Raw genomic sequence first — 25,331 nt, forward strand, 5'->3', positions numbered from 1 at the left:
TAAGAAACTCGTAGTTGTAGTATTCTTCGACTTCTCTAAGGGCTTTGATAAGGATCATCGTAATCATTCGTTAAGCAAACTGTTTGGTCTTGGGATGCTCAAACATTGTTATCGAACTAGTTTCGCGCATACCTCCGTGATCGATATCGGGTTGCGCGGGATCTAAGTGGGTTCCGATCCTTCTGGCTTTCTATCGAATTAGGTATACCTCAGGGAAGTGTTCTTGGTCCTTCGACATTCTCTATTTGTAGAAACGATCTAGCTTCCACTCTATTATTGCTAGTCTGTTTGCACAGCCATCGCAATAATCTAAATGAAAATGTGTATTTTACCCTTTTTTTCTGAAATAGTCGTGTACGTGAAAAATTTTTTCGTACAAACTAACGTTCGATTGTTCATAATGATAACAACACTTCATGTTAAGCTTTAAAGCTCAAGGTTCGGCACAAGACTAGAAGAGTACAACTAGCCTTACGCGTATAGCCGACCACGAGCTTTTCTTTTTCATGGAAAACCGGTAATACGAGGTCAGGTAACATTCTGGTTCGTCTGCGAATAGAATCGTTACACCCCGTGTTTGGTTAGGAAAATCGACTTCAATGCGCGAAATAACGCAACTCAACATGATTACAAGATCTCATTACACAAGTGTTGTTACCAGCAACGAATTGCGGCATAGTTCTTCGAATGGAGCGATAAACAATTGCGCAAAGTTTTAAGCAAATTGACACGCTACCCCCGTGAGTGTCCGGAGTACTGTCACACGATCATCAATTTACAATTTTCAAATAAATACAGAACAATCGCGTTTGGCCTGTTACAGCTCTTTTTCATCATGAGGAAGAAGAACGAGCACGTGTCCACGCTTCACGTTGTCCACCATGGAATAATGCCCTTCTCGGTCTGGATGGGGATGAAGTTCGCGCCAGGAGGCCATAGCACTTTCTTCGCCCTCCTGAACGCTTTCGTTCACATAGTAATGTACTTCTATTACATGGTGGCTGCGATGGGCCCGCAATACCAGAAGTACATCTGGTGGAAGAAGTACCTGACTACCTTCCAAATGGTGAGCACATAGTTGTTGCACAGTTGTGCGTCTCGACCTCTAGAGATTAATCGCGTAACATACTTCTAACAAAATCGTGTCCTTTATGTTTCAGGTGCAATTTATCATGATCATGACGCATCAGTTCCAGCTGTTGTTCACGGAGTGCGATTACCCGCGGACCTTCATGGTCTGGATCGGGCTGCACGGCGTGCTCTTCCTGGGTCTGTTCTCAGACTTTTACAAAGCAAAATACGTGGACAGATCGAAGAAACCTAGCGCAAAGGGCACGTCGCAGAACGGCATGCCGGGGCTCTGCATGCCCGTCCTCGAGGATTCGACGCCGACGCCCCGTGTGAACGGCGTCTCGTCGTACGCGACGATCTATAACAAGGAGTACAACAGTTGTTACAGCAACGGTACCAATAACGGTTACGTCGCCAACAACAACACGGAGAAGAAGCTCGCTTAGAACAAGCGCTTTTCTGGTTTTTGGGAAAACAGCTCGGGACATGGAATCACACGTTACCATATTTAAATCCATATTTACACGGTTCGACTCTCGCCGACGCTCCGTCAAGAGAGCACACGGTGAGCCGTGTTACAAGAAACTCTCCGACGTGAATGAAAGAAAAATGAAAGAAACGAACGAGTCGCTCCCAATTGCTGCACCTTGGGGGTGTTGTGCGTTCGAATACACGAGAGTCGTCGACGAGAGGACTAACAAAAAAAAAATCGCACACACGTTCGATTTTCCCGCTAAACGCTTCGAAAACTGTATTTTATTTTGTTAAACTGTCCACCGAGCTGCCGACGCGAACGCGTCCAATCGTCATGGGGGTAATATGTGGAGGGGGTTATTACACGTAAGAACTATTAACGGTAAGTATCATTCATCGAGGAAAAAAAAAAACTGAGAGCTCTTTCGCGCTTCTATCTGTTGTTGGGCTCGCGTACTTGTCGATCGATCGCAAAACAGATCCGCAACGGGCTTGCGGGAACGGTTGAACAGACCGCTAGAGAGCTGCAACGACATGGAAGATGGGAGGAACGCGAGCGTAAATACGAGAGCGAACACGGTAATCAAGTTAATATTCGAGAAAGATTATTTCTTGGCCATGGACAAGATTAAAACGCGCACACGACTTAATAACGAGCCGCAGGATCCTCGTCGGAATCGGACGGTGATTCTGTTCCTCCCCCTTTTGGAGCACGCGCTACCACTAAACGACCGATTAGCTAGTGTGTTCCCTTGTGCTGCGTTAAGTATGCGTGAGCAAGAGTGTGATCGTTTGTTAGAAGAGGTTGTAACGTGATTTGTGATGAGGCATTTCTCTCGTTGGGACGCACCCGGAGAACGATCCCCTTTCGACCAGAGCTGCGTGGATACCTGGAAGCTTTGGTAACCACGAGATATTTAAGTCGAGATTCTGGAAATCTCTTGCCGCGCATAGTAAGTCGCGGGGATATTTATGGGGAAATCACCGCTGGAGATGGTTAAGTTTTGATTTGTATTTTCAACAGTACGTTCAACGAATTTATGAAAATTCTATCGTTTATCATAAATCGAGATTGGGTAACCTCGTGAATCGAAATTTTTTGACTGGAGCCTCGGATAAGCGCGCAGCTCTGCCATCAATCGTATTTCCTTATCGTTGTCCGACTCTGTCTCTCTATTGCCCCGATTGTGTTCAAAGCTTTGGTGTTCGTCGTAGGAAATAAGCGTCTGTCGATTCGCGCGAAGGAGAAGGCCGGTCTTATCGGTTTCCTTCCTCTCGAAGCTTGGTTCCGCTACTACTGATTTATCGGCTCGGCACACAGCGTAATGTAATCGCGGCAGCAACGACCCGAGATGGTCAAAATTATCATCCACGTGAAAATTTCGAATAACGAATAACAGACAAGCGACTCTTTTATCTGCTACTCGTCGAGCAAACAATAGATAAACAAAGACTTGAATTTTTGCCCATCTCCGGTGACAAATTAGCTTTTTTACGGTCACGAGACGCCACGCAATACAATTTTGTTTCCTTGTCCGTGAAGTATTCGCAATTAACCGTACGTTCACCTCATTATGGAATCAAGCTTCCGAAGAGCACACGAAATTCTCTTCGACGAAGATTATTCTTGTTCGCCGTTTCGAGTCGGTCGAAAATTAGTAAAAAGAAGTCGAACGCCAATCGTTCGCGATTAATTCATACGTGTACGTGTTGCTAAAACGCATTAGAGGGAAAGAGATTTAAATGAAAGAAGAAAAAAAAAACGTAAGCGTTCACTCGTAGGAAAATCGTATAAGACCTTTCGTTGAGGTTTCGGACTTTTTGTACTCTTCCTATTGAACGGGAAGAATCGGAAGGAATTTTTTTATTTATGACCGCATCGAAATAAAATCTGAGGAAAAGAAAACACAAAATTCGATCCTATGAAACAAAAAAAATGAAAAAAAAAAACATTCGTCGTTGTATATTTTTATTACAAGGGAAAAATCGATCGCGAAACAAACATGACACGTTGACTGTTCGATGAATGGGTGTCGAAGACGTGCTTTCGTGGTGAAAGTATTCGTATATATGAAAAAAAAAATTTATTATGCCAAGTTTTAAATAACGTATTAGAGAAATATTTGATGAAAAACGATTTATATAATAAAAGACGAAAAAAAAAACCGAGAGAAAATAACGTCGATAAGACTGTTAATATAGTCGTAAAAAGAGAGCGTACGAGTGCAAATAATTATTACGCCGAGATCCTCGAGAGACAAACTCTCATTTCCTTCTGATACGCTAGCTTTTAACGTTGCATTTCTTTTATTTTTGCATCGCCTGAATGGACAAGGATACGCCCGCGTCCTTGTCGCTTGTTCCAAAGTGTACAGGAATTGATCGTCGAGTTAACAATTTAGCAAATAATTTTATATCTACGAAGCAATGAAGTCTACGCTCAAAATGTTGTTCCCTCATCCCTTCCGTTAATAGCGAAACCGCACAGATATGTATATTTTCAGTTACGAGTGAAGTCTATCGTACATTAGTGTGTGATCATCAATCGGCTAAAATCGCTGGTCCTTCTTTTTTCGATTTTCTTTGTTACTTGTAAAACTTTAAGTGACTATTCCCGCCCTGGACGCATCGCTGTTTGAGTCGATACGACGCACGGACGTTCCGTGAACGGTTCTTTTAGTGTGGTAGAACCTCCATTCTCCAATCGATAGAATTTTCCGAAAATGCATAACAAATCTTTTTAAACGTTTCTTGATTGCGTTGGAGGTACATTTTATTTGATTCTCAAGCCATCCGAGCCCTTTTCTTCAATGGCACCGATGGTTCCACTGACCATTCCAAGACACTTCCAACCTTTGGATGACTCTGAGCTTTATTCCTGCAGCCAACTAATTCGTAATGTAAAACTAAAAAGTTCTAGCAACCGAAAAAGAGATATTCCACGAGAATGTGTTTGGATAATGGAGGTTCTAACGTGTACCATTAGAACTCTGTTCCGCCGACGTGTTTATAACGATACCCTTAAGATAGCAGACAAAGCAACTTCGCACCTGTTAAAGTCTCGCAAAAAAAAAAAAAAAAAATTAAACTGCGTTCTGGAAAGAACAGGAATGAAAGCAAATGGACAATTCTGTCGATCCAGCTCGTGTCTGTCAATGAGGACAATAAAAGCCACGTCGACGTAGACACACGGTTAGTACATTCTAGCGAAAGTTCGTAATGTTTTAGTCAACGCGTTTGTACAAAGTTGTCGTTTTCTTATCACAGTCGATGATAATCGCCGCGCACGAGCGGACGATCGAGCGTTTTCTCCGTGTTCCTTTTCGATTAAATGCGGTATTAAAAAAAAAGAAAAAAAAAAAGGCTGCTTCTCGATGTACAACTTTCGTATTTTTCTAAAAACGTGCACGCGCGAGTGCTACTTTTCTGCCAAGTCGTGCACTTTTCTAATGAAATTTCGATGACTATTAGTAGATCTAGCGACACGATTTTTCGACGAAATTTTCGGGGCTTCTTTGCAGATTTGTACTGTTCGAGGCTTTGTGGTCGTACACTGCGTTCGTTGGGAGAATAATTTTTACCTGACATCAGTACTTCCTTGCGTCGACGATCCCAGAAGAAAGAATCTATTAGACTGTTCGAACTTTTGTTCGGTAATCCCACCGATTGATGCATTTTTACTTCCAATTTTTTTTCAGACCTTTGAGATCTGTTTTTCTAAGAATCTGTACCTTCACTGGTATCCTGAATTTAGTGCGTGTTTGCTGAGGGTAGTCAAGTTGTAGATAGTAATCATTTTCTTGATCCCATTGATCTATTCGTTGGTCTTCCAAACCAAATAGAATTAAAAAGCATAAAATCCTATTATTACTTCGTTCTAGAAATGGTCGCAGCTACCATCCAGAAACTTCGAACAGTACAATAGCGAGGTTTCCCCGCACCGAATCTGGAGCACCGATTATTGCAATGGTCAAAGAAAGGGGTAAGATTGACTCTCCGACGCGAGGTTGTTTCCTTAAGCCTTGAGTGCCACCTTTTAATTTTCATCCTTTCCTAAGCAGCGTTCGATGATCCGCGATTACAAATGCGAAAAGAACGGATCGAGTCCCCTTCTCGAGTCGACCGATTTCTTTCATTTCTCCGCACGCGGCACACAGAAACGAAAACACCGAGTTCACACGATAGTACCGTAGGATTTATCGATTGATACACCTTTCTGTAGATGGAAATGGAAAGATGGCTGCACGCGTACAGGTATACGCCGAAAGAAAATCGACCGATCGATCGTCTTTCACATTCGGAGAACTGTTTTAAAAAGCCACGGTGAAAGGTGTCGAGCCGAGGTTCGCGCGAGGCCGAGGAGACAAGAGCACACATCGTCATGTACCTACCTAATGTTACGAACTCTGTAATGATTATTGATTCTCATTATATTTTTGTACATAATTGGGGAGAATTACATTGAGAATAAAGTGAATTTAAAAGGAGCGAGTTACCTTCAGCCATGAAACACAGGAAAATCGGTGTCCTCTTTATTTGATGATCGACGTAACACCCAAGAACAATCGACACAGGAAACGAGGAATTACAGACTCAATTATTATGGAACACGTCCGCAATCGAAGCAAGCTTTCGCATTAATCGACACGTCTTTGAATATAGATCGACGAATACGCTTGTATTATTCCTATTTACCATGTCGACCCTTGGCCTGCGAATTTCCACGACCCATTGACACCTGGATCTCGTTAACAATCCGTCCTATTTTTTATCGCGGATTCCGTAATAACATAGCGTCACTCCGCTACATGCATAAGTACAATGCAAAATATTGGTTAAGCGGAGAAATGGTTTGGATGTTCTGAAAGGAAGACCTGGTCTACGTCAAAATGAAGAATTCATTAATCTATAGTGCTCTATATTGTTATCGGTAGGTTTGTGTCTTTTTAACGCAGAAAATTATGTAATTTAATCGGAAAAAGATATAGCCCTGTCTTTCATTAAGCATAACGCAAAAACTTTTTGTTCAACAGTTGCATAGTTGCTACATGGAAGCGCATTCAAGGAAACGTAAGAAGGCATTTTCTATGCTAGTTCTACTAGTAATTAAAAGAGACTTTTGGAAGATTAGTTTGAATAAGACCGCTTGAATTCACAAGTGACGTTTTGGCGCGCATGACTATTGGATTGCCTATTAGTAGGAGCAATACAAGGAACACGAACAGTTGAAATTGCTCATAATATAAAACTGTCATGCCAATTTTGTTAAAAAATGGTCTTTGGTGTTCGTACAAAGATAAACTTCTTACGTTTCCTTCTATCCCTAACTTTTCCATACAGCATTCGTCTTAGTAACACATTGTATATAATGTATAGAAGCATTCAACTCCAAAGTAATTACATTATCGATATTCATCCGAAACATACCTGAACATCGTGGTTTGTGAGGATATTTTTCGTAAAATTAATAGTTATATATACATACACACGTGAAAAAACAACTAATCGTCGATTTTCCGATAGATTACGCTGCTGTTCGATTATCAAAAAGTAAATACACATTTTGCACACGAAAATCAATATATAAAATGAAATAGAAATGTAGGAACTACTCATAATCGCAACACGACACGGTAGGTTATATCAATTCCATGATTCTTCATACGTCACGATATACAAACAAATACATGTCACATTAGTACGGATAAATCTGATCGGGCTCGTATGTCACGTGATTAATCTACCGTAATACTAACGAAGTTTGAGTGAATACTGGTACCGTGATACCAGCGACTGAGCATATCGTAATTCGTTACAGTAACCGAGACTCGTGATATAATTCGTGATAATTTATCGTTAGTCGCATGTCGGACGTCATTGACTCCGAATGGTGGGTGCAGCGTTATTAACGGTGGAAAGATGTGAATTCGGTTATGACGCTCTTTCGTCGAAATTCAAGGGATCGAGGATAAGCGTCATACGTATACGCTCCACAAGACACGTGAGTACTTACCGCTATAATTAATTCACCTATCATACGTAACGACACCGTGTGTGAAAACTGACGCAACGCGATGTGATCCTTCATATTAATTGTTAGTACATAGAAGCAGCTTTTTCACAGTCGTTCGTTTACGTTTCGTCGCCACTGTTTCTATTTGCAGAGTTTAGGTATGCCCGTGCGACTATTATCTCGGTTACACGATAAAAGTTTCCTCTTATCTGTAGAATTACTTCAGAAACAATTTTAAGCACGATATAAACCCAGAACGAAATCATTTAAAATTTACCTTTCTTTCGGTTCAGAATTCTATGTGTAAAACATGGATACGTAATTACGTTGCACTTTATAATCATAGATGTGCGTGAAACACTCGACGCATCTTATCGTTATGAAACATACGAACACGTTTCACCGATAGTTCCACGTTATTCACACGTCAGAAAACCTGCACGGCATGCTCACGGTGAATCGCGAATTCTGGAGAACGAGCATGGGCACATCGAAAGACTTTATTCTTGATTCTAACGCCACGTGGTCTTTGTTTGTTTACATCCTCTGTGTTTGGATCCGTTGCGAATACCGAGGAGAAAGAAATAACTCACAATCACTCACCGTAAATTCGAGCATTCCAACTGCTTTGTGCACTTTATTTGCTCCAATTTCCTGTATCATTTATCATTTATTTTTCAAATATTAATAGGGTCTCCTTCTACTACGTTACTTCTACCGAGAATAAAAACAAGATCTGTTCACCAAAAACCTGACATACGAAAGACAGACATTTCACTGTGGATGAATGAAAGCTTACTCGAATAAACACGGTGAATAGATACCAAGTATCCAATACCATCGGAATCAAATTTCTGTTATCTCCGCGTCTGTGACCGTGGGGTTCGCGGGTTGGTGGCGCCGCGACTGTCCGCGGTTCTCAGACGAAACGGAACAAAAACGAGCACAGCGTCGCGGATACGCGACGTGAACGCGGGTAGATAGAGCGGTGACGATTTCGCGGTATAACGACCCTGACGATATCGTGTGAACGGGAACGGGGGACAGTAAAGTAACGCGTGTTTAATTCATCCGAACACAAAAGGAATCGTCGAGCGTGTTCGAGCGTCTCTGGCGAGCCCCGCCCTGTATATATTTTTAACCGAGATCTATCGAAAGTCCGGCCGGCGTGGCAAACCGTGTACGTTCGGCGAGTAAGTGGTGCTCCGATTGACTGCCAGCAAGGAAGAAGGTAGAAGGACGCGTAGGTGGGACAGGATACGTCATACTGGCGCAACAAGTGAGGAGGGCACCAGTTTCGTTCCGACTACAGCTCGCATACAGTAAGTGGGGTTCTTTCCGAACAGCTGATCAGAGAATATGTTCACGTTTCGGGACTTCATGAACGACTACCTAGGCATGCTTGAGTCTCTAAACGTACCTGCGCGGCAGCACCTTTGCTACTCGAGTATACCCCTTCGTTATAGGCCACCCGACTACAATCTGTCGCGAAACTGTCGGGTTGCCAGCTTCAAGGCGCGCGCGCACGTGTAAGGGTTGGAATCTTTCGCGGGTGGTGCAAACGAAAACTTAGCCCTTAACAGTCGACATGGGGTTTTCGGTGTTTTGTGATTTTTTCGGCTGTTTAAACTGTAGCAAACATTGTGTAAAAATTCATGGCACTAGTTTTAGGGGTCTGCTAGAAGATTCAAAAGGTCTTTTTGGAAAAAGAAAATTTGTAATGTTGTTGTACGTAAATTGGTAACGTATGATGGAAGTGTTATTGTAAATAACGTGCCGGCAAAATAAAGTTAAAACCCTATATTATTAAGGAACATTAGCCCTCAGGTACTATAGCTATGTCTGATTATAGCTACAGTACGGGTGTAGCGGTCCCGAGGTACCCGAGCTATATTCGGGGGCAAGAATAAAACAAAAATTAAATGCAAAGAACGAATATATGAAAGACTGGTGCATTGAACCTTATATATGAAATATATAATATATATAAATAAAAATAAAAATATATATAGAACGAATATATGAAAGACTGGTGCACTATAGTCAAATAATATGACTTTGCATCCATAAAAATAAAATTCACTCATTCCAAAAGGAAGCTTAACTCCTTGGAGTTAGGTGGGTTACAAACTACTCCACCTTTCGCTCAACTTTTAATATTTTATTTGAAGTCTCTCATTCGGTTGGCTATGCTACGAACTAACGCTGAATACTAAGGAAGCGAAGACAAATATTTATACACGTCGAAACGCATTAGTAGGTTGTTGACAATGTTAACTAACAACCTGGTACCAGAGCTGGGTAACGATTTTATCATCACATTTGCAACAATTATTACAAAGCAGCATACCTGCGTAAAATGTGTACACTAGTCCTTTGATTTGCGCAGATTTTGAAGTACAAAAGACAGTTGTGTTTTATTCGTTATCGGTTATGCGAATAAAAAGTTGGTCATCTCTGGTTGCGATAGCTTCAGAAACCGATGGCGTTCCACGCAGCGCGTGTCGTAAATCGTTAGGAAAATCGAAAGGGGGAAAGTCGATAAAGACTAGAACGGTGTTGACCAATTTCGTGACAATAGTGGACGTTTCGACATTTACGGAGCCGAAAGTGGCACGAAATCAGGGGAACCATGGGTTTTCTATAGAAATTGTGAAATGTTTTCCATCGTTGACATTTAACATTAATTAAAAAGTGAAACACCTAGAAACACAGGGTATGCTACTTCCCACTTCCAAGGAAACAATTCTTACAGAAATTAACGAAATTAACAAAATTAATTGGCTGTACGGCTCGTTAGCACGCGAGTTTGCGCAAGAGATTTCTTCTTTCGCGGATTACGCGTTGAAAGGATAATATCGGATCGTTAGAAACGTAATGGTGCATAATGAAAAAATGCGCGGGAAAGTGTTACGTGTGCCAGGAGCGAATCAACCATGACGCTGAGCTTCAACTTTGAACACCCTGATGGCTCCTTCTTTGTTGATCTTTTAATTTACTTATTTAAGGAAAGAAAGCGGTCCCTCGAGATAATTAACTTCGTTCCTCGATAAGGCTACATCCGCTGCTGTCTTGTTTTTCAGCTCGTTTCATCGAGCCGCATAATTTCCCGTGCATACAACGAAATTCCTCGCCATCGTTAAATTCAATTTTAACGCAAGTAGATGAACCAGATTCGTGAATCACGCGTTGACGTTCATGAGTAAGGTGTACGAGGCGCGCGTGTTTACGCGATCCTCTTGAATATTCCAATCTCGTAGCCGCAGATATTTCCCCATACCGAGGCCTTGGATACATTTCGCGGCAACTCGGGACCCGAAAAATATGTTTAATTTAATCCTTTGCGCCCCGTTTGTCTCCTTGAATCTCACGCTGTTCCCCGCGCGATAGAAGGCCCTTCCATATTCGCCTAATTGTGAAGTTGGGCAATTGGAAAGACGGAATCGAACGCCTTCGATACTTTTCGACGGCATTGAGTCACTTCTGGTACGGATGGCTACCGTTCCGTTTTTCTATGCTGAATTACGTCAGACGATCTGAATAGTTAGACTCGAATAAAAAAAAAAAAAAAACAAAGGAAACCAAGTCACTCCTTCAAAGTAAACGAATGAGACTGGTACTTAGCCTTGTTACTTCTGAAAAATTGTGAAAATTAACGAGGAATCAAATTTTCGTGAAACGACAGACTCTTTAATTGGATTTTTACCCCTTTTGGGCTCGACGACCCGCGGTGCGAAAAGCTTCTGTCACACGACGGTGACGTGTTCGCACGGACGAACGATAATTTCGACTGGGTGTAATTCCCGTCGACGCCGAAACTTTCTCTTCGGTAGCCTGGCTCGATCAGAAATTCCTCTCTCTGCTCTCTACGCGAACCGTTTGGACGTAATCGATGACGAGGACGCCGAGAGGGGGTGCCTCGTGCATCGAACCGACCAAACTATTATTTTTCCAGCTACGACGACCGGGTTGCATCCATGGAACCGCGTAATCAAACAAAATTACCTTATCCCGCGAAATTGCCTCCTGAATGCTTGGTCCACTTCCTAGCAGGCTCATTTCCTGTCGGTATTATTATTTTTACTTATTTTTTTTTTTCATTTTTTTTTATTTGATACCGTCAATCTTCACTACGATCGCGTTCACACGATCTGTAAAATGTGGAAGGGAATCGCAGCTGATAACGCGTGTGGGAACGCGACGTTAGGCGCGCACCATATCTCGACAAGGTAGGTCGGGTTGCGAAAAATAATGTGGGTCAGGAGGCCTCGAGGCGCGAAGCATCAGAGAAAAAACGGGACACAATGTCGAGCATACCGAATCGCGTTAATCGCGATTCACAAACGGTACGGAGTGTGCTCCATTAAAGCCCGGGGAGAACATTGTGGGCGCACGTTTCTTCCATTGTGCAACTGACTACCGGCGACGCACATGCTCAATTTTTTTTTTTTTTTTTTTGACAGTGTCCCGACAATGACAATGTGGGCCAAGGCCGAATTCTTTGTGTGTCGCGAACGTTATCGGTCGATCCAAGCAATCGGAACCCCAGAGGTCCAGTTCATCGTTCTCGAATCCTACAGATATGGAAGAGTCTGACAAGATAATCGCGGGGCAGTCGTGGCTTCAGTTTGAGGAGTTTCAAATAAAAATCAACACTAATTAGCCAAACGTGGAATACGAAACACTTGTGCAAGCCGAAATATTAGTCCGTAATATAATACCTCTGGCTACTTGTGCCCATTTGTCTACAACGAGCTCTCGTCGAATTCAGTTCGGACTTGAATGAAAGGCAAACGATCCCCAAAATGAGCGCCGTACGTTGCGCGTAAGCGAACGCAACGCAGCATTTTCAATTTGCGATAATGTCACGTCGAGAGGGCGATTAAATTTTCAGAAAATAATTCAGAATTCGAAAGTGTCAGTGAAAGTGATCACTCTGTTATAGAAGACACAGAATCTTGCGAAAGTAGTGTTGACAGTTGCGAAAGTGAAATTGAGGAAGGAGACGATTCAAATGAGAAGTCGAGTGGTATTTTTTTTCTTTTTTTAAATTCCGAAAAACGAGACCATTGTTGAAAGAGTACATAGGTATTTATTGATGTCTAATCTGAATACATTTGTCACGATGTGATTACAGTGTAATCACGCTGTATTTAGAATGTAATCACGCGATGATCGTTATGCGACTGCTATGGACGGCATAAAATCTGCATTCAATTTGTTTATAAATGAGAGCACAAAAAATATAATTACGTAAACACAATGATAAATAAGAAAAACGCAGAAAGATAGCATGGAAATAACTTAGTGCATTTTTCCTATTTATCAATGTGTTTACGTAATAATATTTTTTGTGCTCTCATAACTAGAATGACGATTTTGTGTAATTGGAAGTTTTTCAGAATGTTGTATGCTTGTTAATACGATCGTACGCAAAATGTACGCAAGCACGATAATAGTCTATTTCTGGTGGGATTTCTAAAATCTGCCGATACCGACCTTGAGGTCAAAAGGTAGCCTTTACCCACGTATTAATTGTGGCTTTGCGCGCACGCGTCCCCTCTGCATTGCGATCAGCTGAGCATGAATGACTCAATGTTGTCGGCTTACGTAAGATCAACGAATTGGGTCGTGTGACATGTGGAAAACGCGAAGAACTCCTCTTGAATTCTTCGACCCAACCGCTGCGCGCGACGACCATTCACTGTCGCTGACCGTGTTGTTGAAGCACTATGAAACGTTCGCGTCAAGTAATCTCCATTTGTGTCCGTAGTTTTCTGAAGGATCGTTTACTGGAGTCACTCTATCCTTATGTCAGCGTAACTATTTGCATGCCATCGGAAATTATTACACTATTTACAACGCTTAATCCTACCTGAAAGTGGAAGTATCGAATCAACAATTGGTCAAGATGTAGGAAGAACGTGGTGTTGTTGCATTAGGTATACAAGAATTACCATTGCGTACCTCCATCGGTAAATTGAATCAAGGAGTCATCAAGTTTATTGATTCGCACAGCTTGTGAATTGACGGAACGATCGTAAATTTCTCCTGTACATCTAGCAACTGTGAATATTGTGCAAATTATATTGTTACTTACATGTATATTTTTAATTATTCATAACTGTGAAAAACCGTATCAACAATTGACATAATACAGACCGTTATCATCTTTATTGTACGGAATAGTAAACGTAGTAGGGTTCGGTTTAATCAAAGTCTTTCTTAGAATGTTACTTTATATTCGTTGTGTCAGTGGAAAAAGCTTCATGTACAAACTTGATTCGGAGTAGCCTTTGAAAAACGTTGAACGAGCTGTGATACTCTACTAGATCTTCCAATTGAGAGGAACTGTTGCTAGGAAAGGTCAGGTGAGTTCAAAGACACGAGAACTCTCTGTACGTGTATGGTCGTCGCGACAGCGGCAATATGCGTTGAATTTGGAAATCAACGGACGTTAAAAGTGCTCAGAGGGAGGGGGGGGGAGGGAAGAATGTTAATGTTCTTGGCGCTTTTACGATTCCTTCTGACCTTGAACTCATCGTAATCAACCGACTCCGTTTTTTTTCGTTTTATGTTAATGCGTTGACGGACTTCAATTCGACCTTGCCGCAATCCATGCCCGAAGATATTGTCCTCGAGGATTTTGAAGATCATTCATCGCTCAATGTTTGCTCGTACTTTGAACGATTACGCTTTGTTTAAATATTGTTGTTTAATTACATCATCCCATCAAATTATAATGGATTGATTTTTATGTACCATGAGAGTAAGTTGCATTTCGCGAGCCCAAACATTCACATCGCGTTTGTGCAATATCTTTACAGATACCCTTATCAACTTCCTGCGATCACACACTGTTACGTGTTTCTATTGTTCATAATATTTGAAAGTGTTCGCGTACCTATCGTCGAAATGATCCACCTCGATGAGCTTGTAAGGAAGACTGAAAATTGCTGTCTTCCTCGTGAGCTTTCTATTAAATTCAATTCTATTATATTAACATTCTATCGACAGCTATTACTCAACAATGTTACTTAACTTGTATTTTTATTAAATCAATCTTTAGTCATCGATATCCCCAATGTCCTCTATCTCGAACCCACAGCAAACGCTATTAGGAACTACCGTTCAGAGGCCATCTTCTTCGATCATTGATCTTGGCTCGGCCAAGAAGTACCGAAAAGGCACGTTTTACCTGAAAAATGACGTAACCGATAAAATTGCGTCACCAGCCAAAAGCGTTTTACTCGTTACGAAAGAGCACGCGCCCTTGCGCGCGCGCGTGTGTGTATGTGTGTGTGTGTGCTCTCTAAATTTGGCGATCGAACTAACGCATCGAATCTGGATGTTTCTCTTTGATATCAGGGCTTCTAAACACGGGACATCTTGGAACAGGTTTCATCCAGGTTAACGGTTAGGTTAGAGTTCCATTGCTTTTGGAAAGCACTGCCCCAAAAGCGAAAAGGAACTTGCCGCGCTCGGAGCTTGAACCCTGTCTGGAACATGCTTCTCTCAGTGTTTGATTGTTCAGCTGAAAACACCGCTGATGGCCTGTGGCTCGGTAGCCAGTGGTCCATGACACGAGCATAAATACCTTAAACAGATTATAGCAGTCGAAGGTGTGTTAGAAATGAGAGAAGACGAAGTTCAGGACAGAATTCACGAGTTTATTATGAATACCAGGAGATCGAATCTCCTTGAATCGCATGGCGCCTCCTAATCGAGGAGACGTGTCCGAAAAATGTCTGACAAACGAATCCGGTCGATAGTTTTCGACTAGGGATTTTCTCCAGATTCTCCGCCAAGTATATCTCGAATTCCAACAGAATTACAAAGAATAAATTGAATATTCAATCACCTTTGCAAGAAAAACAAAACTAGGAAAAATAATTGGTGCAACTTTTTTCTTAAACTTTATTATAGATGCATACTTTTCCATAGTTTTTCCCCGCGTTGATTTATATGTGTTTGCATCACGACGGAAATATCAAAACATTACTAGTATTATTAATGGGGAAGCGAAACGCAATTGCGACGCGGTGACGCGTTGAGCGATGGAGGGAGGATCTGAAACGTGATTGAGAAATGGACATGATAAATTTGCATGTTTATTATGCATGCCTAAGCCCCGGGGTGGGATTGGGATTGGAACCATGTGCGGTGTATCATTGATGCGCTGGTGGATCGAAAATAAAAACTCAAAGGAAGGCGGGGGTTACTAAAAAAGGACTCGAGGTTTTGGAGATTCCCAGCATCTCATCCTCAGATATAATAATACGACAATGAATGAAGGAATCGCTTAGGACCACTAAAATTCAGATAACAAATCCCTTTTGTTAGTCGATGGAGAAGGAGTTTGAGGTTGCTTTGACGTTTAGTAAAAAGGGATATTTTTCGGGTTTTACGACCTCAACCGAAGCCCCTGGAATTTTAAATAAAAATATTTTCACATTTGTTTGCTGAAGCCTTTTCTACCAAGCGTCGAAGATGCAAGAGTCGCTCGTTATGAAACTGGTGTAAGTCTGCGATGAAACGTGATCAAAGCTTTGTAAAAACCGCGAGGTAAAGGTGCTTTGTATAGAATTAAATTTATCACGTCCTTGTACTTAGTTGATTTTATCGGTGTCTAGGGACATGACGTTGTTATTGTAAAAACATATGATTATTCCCGTTCGTGGAAATATATCCGTTCCATAATGAATTTTTTCTCAGTCTGTTTAGCAATTGAACGTAAACCGACATAATTGTAAGGTAATATTACTCTGTCAACACTGAAACTTTTTTACGGAGTCCACATGCTTTATCAGATTTCATTTATCAAAAAAAGATACGCACCATTTTCGTAATGAATAGTTCGTATATATGGATATATATCCATATTATATCCATATTATATATGGATATATATACGAACTATTACAACCAACAAAATATAATATAAATATAAAACAATGATATATAAACAAAATATAAATTTTGGCTTCTTTTACTTGTCAATCTGTAAGTCAGGTGATTTAGGTGTCCAAATGGAGCAAAACAAGTTGATGAATATTAATTAGGTTAATGCTGTCGCAGATATTCCGAAAGATATCGAAGTCTAACGTAATCGCAGTTGATAGATTAATGATAGACGCCGATACGTTCGTGTTACAAGAAACTTTTCTTACGTGTGACTTAAGTCACGTAGAACCTGAGAATCTCATTTAGTAAAATGGTCTCTTCGATCGCCCAGGTATTACACCATTGGAGTGAATTACTTGTGGGGTGAAATGAAGGAATCCGCCTATATGTTTACGGAAACGCTTACGAAAATCGAAAAGAACTAAGGAATTCTGTTGCATCTGTAACAATGTAGCTATCGATTTCATTCGATTAATGGAATTAATTGATACTCTGACTGAATAACATATCATTCTCGCTTAAAATTCTTTTACAGGATGAAACTCTCGATCCTGGGCCTGAGAGGAATAAATAAAAGCTGGTTCGAGACTGCCAAATCATCACCTTCTAATTTGTGCATCTATAAACTTGTCTGTGAGCATCATTGTTAGTACTCGTTCGTATTCCACTTCTTTTTTGTTCCGCGGCGGCTCAACGAAAAAAAAGGATTATATCCAACCTTGATTCATCTTAAATGAGCGTGGCTATGAAAAGTGCGTAGTTCCGTTTGAAAGGAACAACCTTGATATCTCTTCGACTTCGTCGTGAACAAGACACCCTGTGTACAAGGTGGGCAATTTAAATGAGAGTACCTATCCATTGTTTAATGATCCATCTGTTACCGTTACATCGACGTGATTTGGCCACTATTTTGAACGTAATGGAACATGTTGTTAAAGTGTAAATACCTTGAGATCGGATACATCAAGTTTTGACACAGTGGGGATTATCTGATATTGTGGAATTTAACCTTTTCTCGTCTATTTATATTTAATTTTTTTCTTCAAGAACGTCATTTTCAGGTTTCAATATTTTCGACTTTATTGGATCGGAGTTCGATATCGAAACACATACGTTTTTAATAAATGCCGAACTGCGTCAATGAAATTGCCAAATCAGTTTTCCGCTTTAAAATTGGAAAACGGTATTTATTATTAATGTTTCCCTCGTTAGAAAAATTGCAGCGAGACAGGATAAGCTTTTGCCAACTCATAGCGTAACGCATCACGTTTTAACATATTGTTTCCCACTTGGGAAATGCTAATATTAGTGGAACTATGTCGAAGTTCAAATGTGTCGCGTATTGTGACGCCAGTGTGATGATTATAATTCAAAAGTTTCGATCTTTGACTTTGTTTTTAATATGAACTTGATACGTATGCTAAAACTTTCAACGAATGGAAAACTTATTCATCAAAGAGTAATTGCCTTTGCCTTTCCTTCAAAGTAGTGTGGTTTTTTAAATAGAGTCGGTGTCACTTAGACAGGACGATAATTTTCACACATACATTCGTTGAATTTGAGGCAAGTTTCAATGGGGCAAATTACAACTCCTCGCGCAGTTTTGCTTCTTTTCAGGCCCCACGTCTCTTCGTGTCGATCATTTTTCTTCTGGATTCGCTCGAACCAACCTGTTAACCAGCTTCGTTAAGAAAAATGCGAGTTTCAATTTTCATTAGCGTCGATGTTATTCGAACATGAATCCACCATTCTAGCGTGAAATTTTTAAACGTAACGATGAAATATGGGCTCACTTTGATCGGAACCGTACTCTTCTTATCGTATAACATGATATGTTTCAAATCATTTTTTGATGACCAGATAGTACGCTCTTTCCTTAGAAATTGTTATGGACACAATGTAAACAATTCCTAACCTTTGATCTACCGCAAACATACCACGTACTCCTTGATCTCGAGTGCAATTTTGTCTAACTATGGTCTTTAGACGTCATGCTGCTGTCGGCGCTAAACGTTTCCTTTTATCGATCATTATCGACGACGCAACAGAAAACATGTTATTTGCTATAAATCGATTACATTTTTTTCGCTTTAATAACAAATTCACGAAAATGTCTACGTACGCGTACCAGGAACGTAGCAATTTATGTCAACGAATAGTTCTCGTCTTTTAAATTTCTTTAAAAAGTCAGGCGATGAGAGAGTTTGAGAAACCCTGATCCAGATGATCATTTCGCCAATCTCTGAATGAAATGAAGATGACACTTGAGCGATGACGTCGACACGATCGATCCAACGTCCAAGTATTTTGTCGGGAATCAATAAAGCTTGCGAGGATTCCTCTGCCGCTTCGAGAAATATGCGTTAACGAATTGTAAATAATCGTTACTTCACATGTAAGCAACTGTAGTCAAGGTGACGAACGTCTCCGACACATTTCGCGAGATGAATTCGTGTCCGATTATTTTTTTTCTTTTCTTGGATCAATTTTTTCGCCGCATCCTCGACATTCACTTTCATACGAACATTTACGGTTTCATAGATGGACCTGGATGAAAAACTCACGATCATGCCGAGAAAAAAAAAAACACTGAATGTTAATATAATTTGTTGAGGTGTAAATTTTTCGCAGGATAATGATCTATAATTGCTTCATCACAGCCGACACATCAAACTTATTACACTATTAACTTCCGTCGGTGAGTTGATTGCATAGGTGAGACGAAATGACTTGATCATTTTGCTATTCGTATGTTGTTCGTAATTATGATGTTCATAAATATTCCTAATATTTCTGGCGAAATATGAATTGAAAAAAGTATAACAATCCTGTAATTTATGTCGAAGGCCACACAATTTTTTGTTATATTCTCTCAAAACAAATGGCGCTTTGGAGGAATAGTTTTTTCAAATGACTTACCATTTCGATGATGTTCTCCCGCGAGCAATTATTACGATGCTTATGACATCTTTGGTGGCCTTGATACGAACGCCCGAGAACCACACGTAGGACGGTCAGTGATCCGATGTTCCTTTTCAATGTCAGCGATGGACGTGTTGAAGGCCTTGAAGTCGCAGGAGGAAAAGTGTAGTCTCTTTGTAACAGCTAGGACCTTGGGAGGAAACATTAGAATCTGCGCCGCAATTTTATTCGACCGGATTAAGTCACTTAGGCAGTATTATAATGTGTTATTTATATTGTAGAATTCGTTTATAGTCCATCCGTTTATAGTCACTTGCGTAACTTGCCTGCGTTTTCCAGACACTCTTCGTTTGGCCACGTTCGCCATAGTATCTTTCCTATTTCATATTTACAGGACAAATGGACTCTTGTCCTCTGACGCTCTAGCAGGCTCTTCTACCGCGTGAATTTCCCTAACTCGAAAGACCGGTGTGTGGAAACGCGTATAGAACTACGTTTCGTAAAATCTATGTCTTTATTAATCTCGTTAACCACAACTTGGAAAAAGTGACGAGTAAACGATAACTTGAACGTAAATGTAGTATAATATACGCCTGACTGAACAAACCCGAGTTATCGATCGATAATTCGTGGGTACATATTTGAAGTTGATCCCGAACATTGATCGTCGCTCGCAAACGACAAGATGACGGAATCGCAGTAGTGATGGGAATGATACCGAGTAAACACTATCGATGTCAGACTATAAATAAAGAATCTGGTATCGGACAATACCAGCCATGTAAGTATCAACCAGGATCGATATCCGTTCGATACTTCGCCAAAATATTCATACCAAACCGACTCGATAGTACCGCTAAGCTACTGTACTCGTGGAATCGCTGGCGCTGCTTACATTATCGTTATAAACTATGCGATCGTAGATGCTAAGTTCTGCCTTCTGTTCCCATCAGTTCGAGCTTCCGGGGGTAAATAATTTATGACGTAAAAATAGGATTACGTCGAATTACGGTGGTATCTTACAACTGTGTTTCTTGGAATTGTAATTATAAACCGCCGAAAAAAAAAAAGTAAAAAAATACATAATCAAATCCTTTACTTCTGATTACTAGGTAGAAGATAGATAATAGATGGAAGATTAGATTTTATAGTTATTCGAAGTTGTATCTGTTTGCTTTCGCTAGTAGTTTCTTACCGATTAGATCTTGTCCGATTAGCGTTGTTTGCAATTTGGATAATCGAAGACCCCTGGAAATTAACCTTTACACGATAAGGTTCCGGTTTATATTGTTACTATTCCTGCTTCTGGTATTGTATTCAAAATTTCACCTATGCGTATTCTCACTGAGAAAACGAAAGCTTCGCGTAAAGCGAATCAATAACACACGAGCTAGTTACGAAACCGATAACAGGTTGAGCGACCAACAGCAATTTTGAAGTAAACAAGAAACTCAAATTACCAATTTTTTGTCTGCTCTTCTCAACTCTGTTTCTCCTACAGAGCCAACTGGTATAAAATTTATCTTCCTTCTGATTCGCGAATCATGGAAGACCGAATTAATCCTTGTTTTAGCAATATCCTTCTCCAACTGGTTGGTTACACATTATATTCCCGTGTAGAGTACGAGTTACACGGCCAGTCTTTATATAATTGCACTAGATGTGCCGCTGGCGTTCCCAGAATTCCCTTAATCGCGCTCGAGGCGGGGACATCATGGTGTTTTTAGTGGGCAGGTCCTGCATTCGATGCAGTGAATCCCAACGCAACCTTCGGGCTTCCTAACCTGTTGAGGAACTCTTCCAATGATACCCCCACGACAAAAACGAATCTTCATCTAATTACAGAATAAAAAGGTGCTCTAACGTCAAAATAACTGGAGGAAATACCCAGTAACCTACAATCGCCTCACAACTACAGCAGAAGACAAGTAATAAGCATGGTCTCTGTGCAACAAATAAGACTGAGGGTAGTATCATGAGCATACTGTTTAAAGTTAGTACTCATTGGACTGGTTACCTTGATTATTCCAATAATTTCCCACGGTAATCGTGGTTCCACTGCACCTTCTTCTACATACTTCGTTATTTACAGCGAGTAAAAGTACTAGGAAGTCCAGCGTGCTGTTTGGTTCGGTTAACGCGTAATACTCGAAGCCTTCCGCATCGAATAGTTTTGCTACATAATCGTATCGATCCTCATCGCTAATTCACAGATGGAAATAGTACTAGAGAAAAGAAACAGCACGAGCGATCGCGAAGGGCAACAAAAGGCGTGCAACGAATCGTGTCCGCGAAGTCGCGCGTCGGCTGCCGAAGGATCGCCAAAAGAGTAGAAGGGATGCGGTACCAATATGGCGGCTCGGTTAAAAGCAATCCACCGGCGTAACCACTGTCAGTCCGCGACTTGGCACGACGGTAGCGCGTTCGTTCGCATGAGTATAATCGGTGTCGCGAAACAAAAAAAACACACAGCTTCTCTACCCTTTTCTTCCATATAAAATATACACGTATATTTAAGAGAAAGCACTCGATTTCTATTTTTATATACAGATATTTTTGACTCTCTTAATTTTCGATAAGTACACGTTTTCAAGAGGAGACTTCGCCGTGAAGTAATGCTTCTGTAACCGATCCGCAATAAGTCGTCGCGAATCGTAGAACCGTCGTGCCCGGCAATTGGTTCACGTTCTCGTCTTACCGTGTCTCGAATTCACTCTCTGGAGCAGCAGATCGGCGCGAAATCGCTGGCTGAGATCAGTTCACGTTCTTGTAGATAATTCGATCGTCGTCAAGTGTCAACGTCTGAGAAGAAACAAACGAGACAACAGAGTGTGTGTTTCCCATTGTGAAGAGGAAGAGACCGTTACGCGAGATCGACGTTCTCCAACCTTTTTCTTCGGTAAGTGAAGAAAGTAGCAAGCTAACCGGGGAACCGGGTAACCAGACAACCCACGACTACTTTGTCTCTCTTTCTGACGTAACGAATCGACCGTCACACGGAAACGATCTCGCAAAAGGCCTGGTCTGGCGCAGCCAGAGTCGCTCAATGAAACGACAGCTCGCGGAACTCATGCTCGTTGACTTTCGCGCGCGTTTCCATCGGCGACCGTTGGGCGCAACCAACGAACCGGCGAGATCAGTTCTTGCTTCGATCGTTAAATCGGTTACCAACGGATAGAAACGGGTCTGAAAGTCGATTCATTTGCGTTTACTCTGGTTCGATAAGTACACAATTTGTTGACTTACGATCTATTCTTGAACTTGTTCTAAAAAATGTAAAAATATTTCGTGAGAATAATTTATATATGTATATATTCGATATAAAATGTACAAAATTCTTAACAACAGAAACGAATTGCTCAAATTATTCAAGATAGTAATGAAATATAACATGTTGAATAAATTATAATTACGTAGTCACTAATAACCTCGTAGTTGATGTGACCTTAAATAAAGTAATTAAAAATTAAAAAAATAGATTAGAGTATGATTGTTTAGAATAAGAATATCGTTCTTTAAAAGCTCGAAGAGTGCCCCAAACGAGGGCGGACAGAACCTGAGGAATCAAACCAGCAGATCCGAGAGGAACGGATAAAACGCTTTCATGTGCTATACATGCACACACTGAACTACATCGAACTGCTGAAACAGAGTTTCTAAACTAGGACGTAGATCCGTGGAGCAAGTTGACAGAATCGTTAAAGTCGTTCGTAGTCGAGAGCATTCCGCTGATGCAATTTCGTTTCCCTAAAGGAGCCCTGCATAGAAAACGGTAAATTTAATTAATTCTCATCTATCTGGGTTGTCGATAGATCAACATTAGAATTCATGATAGTTTCAAACTTTGAATATAAATGATAAGGTTTGTTACGCATCGCCTGTGTTTAATCATACAGCGAGCTCTTACGTTACGCGATTAATCGCAAATAAACATTGTTTTCTAGGGAGAAAGAAAGGTTAATTTCTGGTTAAAAACAATGTGGTACCCATGTGAACAGAGTTGATTAAATTTTGTTTTGTCACAGACCCTGCGAAGGCTGACCAGCACGTCTGGCCCAGTACGGGGCAAAGTTCTGTTGAATATTTTTAATATTCAAACTTTACAAACGTGAATCAAATGTCAATGTTTATTTAATGTCCAAGTGCACGCACGCAGGGAATACATGTAAGTCTATCCTTGTAATTCGTGGGCTGACTGTATTTCTAACGAGTTAGGAATGTCATCATAATTGCGACACGTTATATCCGTAGGTCCATCAATCTTGTAAGAGTACCTTGAATATTTTTATCGAGGACCGTCGAGTAACTCACCATGACTTCATTAAAATTTAATTGAAACTTATTACTTACTTACTATATCTTTCCGATATGTTTCAAACAAATTAACGCTTCACTTTTGAAAGTATAAGTACCCCATCTAATGTTCATCTTTCACTTTTGAATCGATTTTCCTTGTCTCCGACCAATGTCACGAATGTAGTCACATCGAACGGTCGCGTAAAGTTCTTTGCTTCCACTTTCATGCTCGCCCTTCGGTGAATCATCGACCGTGCGAGGAGTCGATTTGAGTTCGATTCACGTTCCACTCGTTCGCCACGCGCTTTATTCGAGGGGCGTGTTTGAAGTCATTGGATGGTCTTAGCTGTTGTCGAAAGTGTTTCGAAGGCCGAAAGTTTTGATTTCGTGAGTCCCCTGTCTCGACTTCTCTGATTTTTTTTTTGTAGCCATACTCCAACGTGTCAGGATGTTCTAAAGTGATTTTCGAAGACGACAGGTTTTCTGTTTCCTCAGTATATACTTAGTAGTATGGTTTTCTTGCGTCAAATTAAAACGCATGATTGTATTTCATCGTCACCCATTCGAAGTTGTTGTAGATTTTTCTTTTGTAAATTAAAAACGAGCGGTGTTAAAACTTTTTGGGACACGTGTAGGAACATCAAGTGTACGATTAACATAACCATAGAGCAATGTAGTATTTTAAGATGAAGCACTCTCGTAGGGTCGTTGAAACTCTAGTACTTCCTTTCCGCGAACAGATGAGCAATTCCAACGACAAAGGAACATTTTGTGTATTCCTTCGATTCGATGCACGATTCGAAGCGCATATTAATGGTCGTCAACGATCGACGACTCCTTGGATCGAGAGCCGGAAGAAGCGAAAGGATCTTTGATCCTTGGTCTAATTGCCGATGCGACCCTCGAAACGCTGTGTCCTTCGCACTGTCTGATGAAAACCTGCGCGTCTTCCGCAAAATTTCGCGAAGATCTAGAAATGTCAAGGTTTGCGCGATTAGCATACCTGAAATGTTTTCCAATTCCTCGAACAACACCGAGATTTAAGGAACGTTCTTTTGTTTCCTCGTGCTGACTCGTCTATCCTCGGTAATATTTTCGTGTCCTTGCGAAACGTGGAGGACTTGGTCGTATTTATCAATCAATTTTTTATGCCTATTACCAATTTTTCATCTTGTTTACCTCTGCGCTGTCCAAGCAACCTTATTTTTTTTTTTATTATTAAGAAATCGTGACGGTATCATTGATAAATTTACTATTTGAATTTTGATCGGAACCTTGAATCATGTTTCACCGAACGAAGGCCTATCGAGTCAAGATTTGGTTTAATCGAAGGTTTCAGTTTCAATATCTCGTGAATCCACACGTTACGGAACCCTTATCAGCGATTTATAGTCTTATCTAGGCGGAAAGATTCGTATCTTTTTAACCCACTTACAAGATGAACCGACGGAACCTCGGTTCATACTGCAACGAGAGAGTTTGCTGGCTCTAATTGAAAACTGATTACCCTTCGCTGACACAGCTGCAACATTTTGCAATATTTAGTTTCTTTTTCTTTCGTTTTGTTTGTAATCTCACGTGTATCTCAAGAGCTGGTGGCGCTGGAATTGCAAGATAACTTTCGTTTTACTATATTCTATAATTATATATT

The 25,331-nt window shown here is 40.8% G+C and overlaps 2 protein-coding genes and 1 long non-coding RNA gene across 7 annotated transcripts in view; 2 read left to right on the forward strand and 1 right to left on the reverse strand.

The window, feature by feature from the left end:
* The window catches only part of LOC128888335 (elongation of very long chain fatty acids protein AAEL008004-like), a 39,839-nt gene extending 33,807 nt beyond the window's left edge, over nucleotides 1-6,032 (forward strand). Inside the window, exons 5-6 of the mRNA XM_054145082.1 lie at nucleotides 824-1,066; nucleotides 1,161-6,032. Coding sequence (XP_054001057.1) covers nucleotides 824-1,066; nucleotides 1,161-1,517 — 600 coding nt within the window. The 3' untranslated portion in view covers nucleotides 1,518-6,032. The remainder of the gene's footprint in view (nucleotides 1-823; nucleotides 1,067-1,160) is intronic.
* A 1,376-nt stretch (nucleotides 6,033-7,408) lies between these two features.
* The window catches only part of LOC128888337 (elongation of very long chain fatty acids protein AAEL008004-like), a 44,581-nt gene continuing 26,658 nt past the window's right edge, over nucleotides 7,409-25,331 (forward strand). Inside the window, exon 1 of one of the 4 annotated variants that reach the window (XM_054145084.1) lies at nucleotides 7,409-7,546. The gene's annotated coding sequence lies outside the window, so the exon portion shown is untranslated. Of the gene's footprint in view, nucleotides 7,547-8,549; nucleotides 8,881-21,680; nucleotides 22,284-25,331 lie in introns of those variants that run through there. The other 3 variants (XM_054145085.1, XM_054145083.1, XM_054145086.1) reach the window with 3 other exon arrangements.
* Nucleotides 8,890-14,762, reverse strand: LOC128888346 (uncharacterized). 2 transcript variants are annotated; one of them, XR_008460232.1, is made up of 3 exons: nucleotides 13,721-14,762; nucleotides 13,526-13,624; nucleotides 8,890-13,433 (listed from the first exon to the last, which is right to left on the reverse strand). It is a non-coding gene; the product is annotated as an uncharacterized LOC128888346 (long non-coding RNA). The 2 variants fall into 2 exon arrangements; XR_008460233.1 differs by having other exon boundaries at nucleotides 13,516-13,624.

Source organism: Hylaeus anthracinus, unplaced genomic scaffold (assembly GCF_026225885.1).
Source record: "Hylaeus anthracinus isolate JK02 unplaced genomic scaffold, UHH_iyHylAnth1.0_haploid 11994, whole genome shotgun sequence".
Taxonomy (NCBI): domain Eukaryota; kingdom Metazoa; phylum Arthropoda; class Insecta; order Hymenoptera; family Colletidae; genus Hylaeus; species Hylaeus anthracinus.